Below are 9,503 nucleotides of genomic sequence, written 5' to 3' on the forward strand. Positions count from 1 at the left end.
TGTGTTTTTAACTGTAGGAGACTGGGGGATAGAAAATGATTAGGATATCTTGAGGTTGGATTTTAGCTGGGTTAATTTCAATAACATAGGTTATAGGTAGGAATGAGGAGGTTTTGTTGGATAAGTAAAAAGAATATTGACACCAATAAACTAATATCCATGATAACATTGATTAGATGAAAATTTGTAATTAAGTGTCTCACAACTTGACATGTTTTACTAATTAAGCTTTACATGAAATGTAGGAAATTAATATGATTAGTGCATTATCTTGCCAAGAGGTGGACGATGAAGGTAATTGGGGAATCTTAAGTGGGTAACATTTGCTTTGCTTTTTCTTTTCTTTTGGTGTAATCGATGAGGAATATGTAGTGGGGTTGGTTTCTTTTATAGCTTAGCTTATTCTTTATGGGTCTTTTTTTTTCTTTCTTTTTTTAACATGTATGGATGGACCAATCCAAGACTGAGTGAAATTATACTAAGTTTTTGGGTTGAACATAGAATCTGGAATGGACTGAGCTATATTGTTGAGAAATAGAATTCCAATCTCACAAAAAGACGAAAAAAGTCTGAGAAAAAGTTAACAGGGTCTAGATCACCAAATGGCTAGTGGATTAGCTTTTCATTCTTTGACTCTCTCTCTCTCTCTCTCTCTCTCTCTCTCTCTCTCTGTGTCTCTGGATTGGAATAGTTTGAGTGGGAGCAGGCGTGCCAATTGGGTTTTGGGGGGAGAGAGATGGAGACATAAGTAAAGCTGCCGGCGTGCATCATCATCATCATCAAAGCCACCATCACAAACCTTCAAAAAAAAAAAATAATTACCCCACTCACACTCACATTTCCTTGCCCCCCAAGTTCTAAAAAGCCGTCCCCCCCTTCAAACCCTGCCAAAACTCCCACCACTTTTTTCTTTCTTAGCTGTTACATTATCAGCCCCATACACCAATGTCTCATATCTTAATCTTGGTAATAACACCAAAATGTACCCTTCAGCAAAATCCAGGGGGGCATGCCTAGCCTTCCACTTATTTTCCCTGCTTTTCCTTTCTTTTTTTCAGCCACTCATGATGAGATGTACATTTGATTGTTTATAAGCACACATGCTCTCTAATCTCACCCAACCCATAACACCACCAGGCTAGCTCTAGCCCTGCTAGGCCTTTGATTTCTCTAGATTACCCAACCATCATTGTTCATAGATTTACGCATTGTATAGTTTGGTACAGTTCCAAAATCTCAAGAACAAAACCCACTAGGCCAATCTGGTTCTTTATATACATACATCTATATATATACACACACATATATATATATGATTGCAACCCAAGTCCCCAAGTCAAGTCCCATCTTGATTTTTCCATTGTCCTAACCTTGTTGTTTTCAAGCTCAAACATAATTCCTTCTAGAGAGAAAATCTTTGTCTCCTCTTGGCAGAATAGGCTAGCTAGTTCCTCAAGTAATATATATTAAAGATTAGGAAAATTATATAGTTCTTGTTCTTATGTCAGTTGTCAAGGTGAGTTATAATTATCTTGTGTGGATTCTTCTTGTTCTTGGTTTTCTTTATGAATCATTAGGAAAACTCCATGTTTGGACTCTTTGTCCCTTGTTGAGATTGAGAGTGGGTTTAAGGAAGTTTTCTTGGGAGCCATCATCATTTTTAAACCATCTTGGCATCTTCCCCTTTGAGTGTGGCCAACAGTCGAGAATTTGCCTTGGGAAAGCCACTCAATTCCCAAGAATTAACAGAAGATAATATTCCCTCTGAAGAATTCCAACCCCACTTTCAAACATATGGTAAAAAATAATAAACAATGAACATGATTTAATATAGAATTTTCCATAAATAATTATTTATTTGCTTGGCCCATTATGGTATATTTCTCATCAGATAAATTAGTAAGGAGAGAAGGGAAGAAGACAAACTTTGAATATGAAGGCTAAACTTAAGGGATGTTTTGTTTTAATTAGTATTATTTGTTATTATTACATGAATAATATAGATGAAATGTCACTGCCACAATAATAATACAAAATTTGTTTCGGATTAGGATGGCGATGTGGCAACTTGTTATGTTCTTAGTCACGAGTTTAGAAAACCATTATCTTTTCTAGTAATTTTAAAAAAGAATTGAACGTACGTAGATTATGTTTGTCATGACTCATGAGTTTATGGAAATTAAAAATAATTATAGCTCATCGTCCGTCTATGGACCACAGTTTAATTATCGTGCTAATTAAGGTGACGATTTACAATTAAGTGGCATGAGACAACTAGTTACCAAGTTGTTGTCATGACCATGTCTCGGCCTTTTTCCTAGTCATTCTTCGGAACTAAATATTTTAAGAGATTATTATTCTTTTTCTTCTCTTTGTTGATGATGTTGAACGACCCACTTGTCGGGAAATTGTTATAAAAAATAAGAGCTGAAATTATAAAAAAACTCAACACCCAAAACACTTTATAAACACACCCAAAACCCATCATTACACACACTCAAAACCCATTTATAAACACACCCAAAAAATATACAATTGTTGACTTTGAGGTTGATTTTGGGTGTGTTTCTATGTTTAAATAGTGTTTGGGTTTTTTTATAAATACATGTCTAGGATTGGGTTTATTTATAAATTTGTATTATTAATATTATGAAGTCATGTGGGTGGTAATTTAACTACATGATTAGTCTCTTCTCAAGCGGTTCACGGCAAATGAATTTTTTGGGTTGTTTTGTAGACATTTATTTATTTTATTAGAAGAAATGTAAAACTTAACGAAAACTAACACAAAAAATATCCAAGGAAAGAAATGAATGTTGTGACTGAAAAGAAAAAAAGATCACTTATTATTTATGCATTAACAAAGACAATCTCCTTTTCTTCTCTTTGTTGATGACGATTAGATGCTTGAAATACGATATCAAATTGCAGCAATGCCTTGATGAATTCAAGTGCTTTTCATTCTCTCTCTCAAGTTCTAATATATATCTTGAGCTCTGCAACTTTTATCATCAATTTATGGATTCGTAATTCTGAAAAGAAGATATTGTTTGAGCTCCATGTAGTGATTCAGAGATATGTTCCCTGCTTCTGCCCGCTGTCATCAGCACAGAAGCAGCAGGCATGTGCTTAATTACTAGACCACCCTTCTCAAAAATATTTTAATATCCTAAAATCAATTAGTTCTTCTAGCTAGTTTTTTTTTTTTAATTTTCATGCAGATAATTTGTTGTAGCATAGCTGGGATGGCGTAAGAGCGGTTTTTTGAGAACGGAGAATTTGAACTTGAGAAATGTTTTAAAGAAAAATATGGGTGTAAGGGAGTGGACACACTGGCCAATGTCATTTCACTCTCTCTCTCTCTCTCTCTCTCTCTATGTGTTCATGATTTAAACAATGTCAATCCTGTAATTCAAAACTTCTGTTGTTGCTTTGAAGTACAATCGTAGACAGTTTTTATCCCTCCGCACGCTCCACATCTGCTCTTTTTATACCTCAAAAGAACAGATTACAACGCTCTTTCTACTCGCTCATCCAAAACACTATCTACATTTGGTACAATACAACATTTGGGACATTTACCAATTACCATGAAGAAAAATTATTGTAGTTTGTTGCGGAAACTCCCAATTTCCTTTTCTTTGTCGAAGCAAGCTCCGTCGAACCAGCATTAACTGCAGCAGATTCAGGTAGAGCACTCCTTGCTTTCAAGTACTTCCCAACACCACCACCACCAGCAGATCCAGATTCTACTGTTCCTGTAGCCGGATTGCTATACCAAGACCCAATCTTGTCCTGAGAGTAACAACAAATTAGTTGCATTATTATTGTAAAAGGGGGAGTAAGATATGATAAGCACAGGGACCAATTTAAGGATCTAATAACAAACCTTATCTTCATCCTCAGCTTTCTCCTCAGCTTTGGCCTCTTCTTCCCCTTCATCAGGCTCTGTGTAAGGATTAACAAAAATTGTGACACCTGTTATCTTAATTTCCTCCTGCACAAGACACAGCAGAAAAATGGAAGTGAGGCCTGTGAATGCAAGAGCTTTAACATAGTTGAAACAATATTCAGCAAGTTGTATGTTGACCAACATGATTGAATGTTTGAAACCCATGGAACTCTTTCAGCTACTTCTGATAATAAGATGAACATATATAGATATTTACACAGCTGTGTGCATAAACCCGTGCACGTTCAAAGACAGATACACAAATTAGGCAATGATGGAACTAGATTTGGACTGTATATGTTAAAAAATGGCATAGAGAACCTACAATCTTTTGTTGTGGCTTTCCATACTGTCTATGCCAGTATAATTAAGACCAAGAGTGACAATTTAAGAGAGTCATTTTTAAACACATATAGGTATCTAGTGTTGAACAAGAAATAAATAATAAACTTACCAAAGGTTGGTCATTGTCATCAACAGGAACCTTTTCCATTGTTGCCAGTGTTGTCAAGCCACCAACGACTCCACCAAAAACCGTGTGCTTAAAGTTCAAATGATTTGCAGACTTGTAAAGGATGAAAAACTGGGAGCCATTAGTGTGGGGCCCACTGTTAGCCATACTGACAACACCCCTTCCAGAGTGAAGTAACTTGGAGTTCAATTCATCATTAAAAGGCTTTCCCCATATAGATTCTCCTCCTTTTCCGGTACCAGTAGGATCACCACCTTGAATCATAAAATTCCTATATAATAAAAGAGAATAATAGATCTTCAACTGTGGTCATATTGATCAACAAAGTACAAAATACAGAACTTAAACTAGAACATTCCACCATACCTAATGCTTCTGTGAAAAGCTACTCCATTATAATAGCCACGTTCACAAAGAGTTATGAAGTTCTCACAAGCCCTGGGGGTTATATCACAGTGTAGCTCAATGTTCAAATCACCATGTGTTGTACGTAGCTGTACATATCCTTTCTTTTTCGGATTCTTCTCAACTTTGACATATTCAAATTCATTTTCAGTAACAGGATCAAAGGCGGTAGAAGTGAAGGATCTCGAAGCAGCACCAGTGGTGAATTTGCTCTTTACCTGAATTAATACTCGTGTTATAACAGACATATAGCAAAGATAATTGATGCTGGAAGAACAGGATTTTTATTAAAACTAGAACTGAATTCATTTTAATAATCATACTGGAACTCCTAACATTTAGAATTGGGTAGAAGAGATTATAAATAAAATTCACTGACCATCTTTGCATTCACTGGTGCCCTCTCACCAGCCTTGTGCATAGCTATTCGAGCTGCAGTTTTATCACTTGATGTGGCTTTTGCGGCAGCAGCACTTCTTCCATGCACTGAAGCAGAAGCAGCATCTACAATACTGTACGCCTGAGGAGCCTCCCCATTCGAATTTGATTTAGGATCCTCTTTAATACGTGATCTTGCAGCTAAAATGGCTTCAAGTGCAGCAGCCCGTTCATTTTGTGCCTTGCTGCCACCTCCTCCATGCAGAGCAGTTTGCCTTCCTTTTTCAGTTCCAAGCTCTTTGAGCATCTGTTTGACATCTCCAGTTACATTTATGTTATAGGTTGGGTCGGAACTCATTCTCTTGAATTCTGAAGAAGAGAAGTAAAGAAACAAAAAATAAGATGACACAATAAAAAATTCATTACAACAAAAAGAATACCTCAGTTGACCCACAATGGTAATGAAACCTCTAGCTCACCTTCATCATCAATTTTCAAACTATTTTTAACATGATCGAATTCCACGAGAACCTTGCTATCAAGTGCATTGGGATTCTGCAAAGACCATCCATAAAATCTGTGAGATATTGACACACAGAACAAAGACTTAAAAGAGTTTAGTACAACAAAACAGGATTTATCTGAAACGTATCATGTACCTGAATGGTTATCAGATCTTGCCTAGAAAATGGTTCATCTGTGAGGAGCTCCTTCCAGTTCTTGGTCTTGATGTTTAGTTCTTTAACTGCCTACAAAGCAAAAGCAAAATGATTAAAGTCTACAAAACAGCTATATGTATGACATACACATAGAGAAAAATACATTAAGCAAGAGCAAGATAACAAACCTCATAGCAGAAGACATTTCCTGTTGTCTTCACAGCAACTATGTGTGTAAATTCAGTGAAAACCTTGTTTAAAACAGGGCATTGAAACTCTCCTGCACAAAAAGCGAAGAATAGGTTTACAATCATCTAAGACAAGATACCAAAACAAAGACTGAACTGCCAAAACAGGATTATAAAACTGGTGAAGCGGACAAAAAAACCATCTAGCCAACATAGTCACATGTCTGTACTGAGAAAAACATATTTGGAAAATTATGCTGATCTCCAACTCACAGGTCTGAGATATGCAAATAAATTTCCAGCACAACTTGATTCAAATTATGTACTTTAACAGACTTGGCCCCTCTTGAATGTCACACCTAAAAAAATTTAAGCTCGGGCTTGTTTCTTTTACAAGAAAAGCTCTCAACATAAGATTGAAAAAATGAACCTCAATCCACTATGACAGTTCCAGTTTAGATTGAATTCCAACTTCACCTAAGCTAAAGGCGGTCTTATCCCATATTTTCTAGCATCATGCATGAACCACTATCAACTCTATCATTCAGTGCGTACTTCGTAAATATGTACTGAAAAGTAGAGTTAACAAGCACAAACCATCAGCATTCTTGTGGAACGTTAGTGGTATGAGCTCCTCCTGCTTCAATGGAGTTCCGGTGACGGGATGCTTTCCGTACTTTCGGATATAGGGAATTATATTCCTGCACCCATTTCCCAAAATCCAAAAACAACATACATGTCACATTTAACCTCCAAAAAAAATAGCGATAATGAAGTTTGAAACAATCACAGGAAAAAAGAATCAGATGAACTCACAGTATATCGAAAACACTGCCGTCTGCCGTGCACACTGGGTCTTCAAAAGGCGTAAACGTAAGCCTGCATACACAATTGAACAAAAGCACCAAACTTCAAAGAGGGCAATGAAAAAAACACCGAACTTTACATATACAAATATACGAATTTATGAGAGAGAGAGAGAGAGAGAGAGTACGCGCAGCAATAGAACGGGAGGCGTTTGAAAGGAGTGGAGGTAGACTTGGCTTTGGCGCCACCCCATTCGGTGGCCCACTCCGTCTTGGTGATGAACATTCGATCTTTGCTGTGCTGTTTCTTCCCCATTCTGTATTATCTGTACGGAAAATGACCTTACTGGGTTCAGATTTCTAATTAGGGTTTTCCTGATTTTCCCAATTGAATCTCTCTGTTATCTCTGGGTAATCGCAACCAATCAGAATCTGAACTCCCCTAGGGTTTCTGTTTTGAAGCTGCAACTGAGGCGGTGTGGCGCAGCCTACGTCTATTTCCCAGATTGTGAAGAAAATCGTTTTGCCGTCGATGTTTCGCGGTTATGGTAAAAACTACGTCGTTTGGTGTTTTACTTTTTGGTCGAATGTCGTTTCTTTTAAAAGATCAGTATTTTGGGTAAAAATAAGCATGTCGTATAACTAAGCCCATATTTTGACAGCCCAATGGGTCTAGGCTTATAAGCTCAAGACTAACCTGAAACCCAGACTTTGTATCAGTAGAAATGGGCGAGTTCAGCAGCAGCAGCAGCAGTAGCGAGGAAGATGGAGATTCGGAATGGAAGGCAGCCATCAACTCGGCGGCTGCGGGTGCCTCCTCTGTTATGTCTTCGTTTATGAATGGTTTTTCCGCTAATGAAAATGGCGGCGGCGGCGGCGGTGGCGGAGATTACAACCAGAGTAAACAGCTGCCCAAGCACTACCAAATCAAGGTCAGCCTGCCCAATCAGTCCCCAAATTATCTGCACTTTGTATTTCATCTCTTTCAATTTAATGGGTTTGTAGTTTCTTTGTGAAATAAACATTTTGTGGGATAATAATTTGAAGTATATATATGTGCCTGTTTGTGTCCAATTTGTGCAAAACTAAAGTAGCAAGCTTGATGGCAGGCACAAAAACTTTTGGATGAAATCATAGGAAAGAGTTTGGAGATTGTGAATGACCCCCTCATTCATTTACCAGATGATGAAGCTGTGGTTGATGAAGATGAAGGTTGTATTCGCTTGTTCAAAAATGCTCCCCCTGGGATAGTGTTTGATCACGTAGGTAAGTAATTCCCATCAAATGTTTTATTTGTAAACAAGGGATTAGGAGATAATCATGATGTGTCCACCTACTGCTTTATTATTGTTGAGATAATAGCTGAGTGAAACTGCCTGAATATGATTATGACCTGACTTTTATTTTTTTCCCTCTTCTTACTGAGGACCCAAATATTCGATTTCTAGATTTGAGTAAAGAGTAATCTTGGAGCAGAAAACTGTTCTTATAAATGAAATGTAATTGGGTTTGTGATATCATCCAGTTACTGCTAATTTTTATCCAAATTGTGTCAGGATAGGATAATTTTTGAGTTTTAACGTGCCTTTTTTTAATGCTTGAATTGGAGAGTTGACCCTTCTCTGGTGCCATCCTACTGATGCATTTCCACACTGCCAATTACCAAACTGTTTGCATGATTAACTAAAAGTTATGTGAATGCTGTCAGATGAACAACCATTGAGAAAAAGACCAAGAATTCTTCCTGGAAGAGAAATTAATGAGAAATCAAAGAAGGTTTGCTTATTTATCCATGAATCTTAGTTTGAGTCGGTGATTTCTTGTTTACACAATGGCTCTACTTTCCTTATCCATTTATGGTATTGTCTAAATGGATTGCAGTTTAGACGGCGACTCGAATCTGTTGTTGTTGATGGGAAAGACATAATGGCTGCAGCAAGAGACAAAGGCCAGAGATCATTGTCCAGGCAAGAAGCTAAAGATGAAGCAGCAAAAGCAGCAGCCAAAAGAGAAGAGGAAAGAGTTGCTCAACTGAAGAAAATAAGGGGTGAAAAATGGCTACCTTGTATTGCCAGAGAAATGCAATTAAAACGTTGAACTACCTTGCTGGTTAACTTACTTTGATTTGTCGATTCTTGTATTGCCCTTCGCTTCGCTTCGTTTCTTCTTCGTGTATGATGAAGTAGAAATCCTAGAAAAACAAATGTAGACTAATTTTCACAAGCAATGTGGCATGATGTTTTGCTACCTGAGAATTCACGAGGTCCCATTGGCAAGTTGAGCTAGGCACGGTTGGATTTAGATTAATTTTATCTCTAAATTCTAGTAAAATTAAGTCCAAAAGTCAATTTTAGCTCCTGTAATTTGAATTCCAAACAATTAAAGGATAATTCACAATTTTTTGTCAAATTACTGTAGTATGGAGGGGTATTTTGGCCCAATCCTACAGCCTCTCTCCAACCACTCCCACAGCCACCCCAACAGACCCGACAGACAATGAATGAGTTGGGGGGTGGGTCGTCGTGGCTATGGGGTGGGGAGAGTTCAGTTAAGAGGAGGTTGAGTGGGGAGAGGGAGAAATTGAAAATGCTCGTACGCACATGACTTAAGGGTGTAACTGTAAGAGAACAAATTGAAATTACC

At 37.5% G+C, this 9,503-nt stretch overlaps 2 protein-coding genes across 2 annotated transcripts; one reads left to right on the plus strand and one right to left on the minus strand.

Annotated features, from left to right (window-relative positions):
- Positions 1–3,388: 3,388 nt before the first annotated feature.
- On the minus strand, positions 3,389–7,376 carry PUB49 (plant U-box 49). Its single transcript, XM_008239701.2, has 11 exons — positions 7,049–7,376; positions 6,871–6,933; positions 6,652–6,755; positions 6,055–6,146; positions 5,867–5,956; positions 5,687–5,762; positions 5,209–5,576; positions 4,791–5,047; positions 4,407–4,695; positions 3,890–3,997; positions 3,389–3,795 (listed from the first exon to the last, which is right to left on the minus strand). The coding sequence occupies exons 1-11, from the start codon at positions 7,174–7,176 to the stop codon at positions 3,586–3,588; spliced, it is 1,785 nt and encodes a 594-aa protein (XP_008237923.1). The 5' UTR covers positions 7,177–7,376; the 3' UTR covers positions 3,389–3,585.
- A 156-nt stretch (positions 7,377–7,532) lies between these two features.
- Positions 7,533–9,104, plus strand: LOC103336843 (uncharacterized). Its single transcript, XM_008239964.2, is given in 5 exon segments — positions 7,533–7,792; positions 7,970–8,126; positions 8,569–8,636; positions 8,742–8,903; positions 8,905–9,104. Coding segments are annotated over 5 exon segments (639 nt in total). The 5' UTR covers positions 7,533–7,585; the 3' UTR covers positions 8,950–9,104.
- Positions 9,105–9,503: the final 399 nt, after the last annotated feature.

This window comes from Prunus mume, linkage group LG1 (assembly GCF_029339155.1).
Source record: "Prunus mume cultivar Tortuosa linkage group LG1, ASM2933915v1, whole genome shotgun sequence".
Classification (NCBI taxonomy): Eukaryota; Viridiplantae; Streptophyta; class Magnoliopsida; order Rosales; family Rosaceae; genus Prunus; species Prunus mume.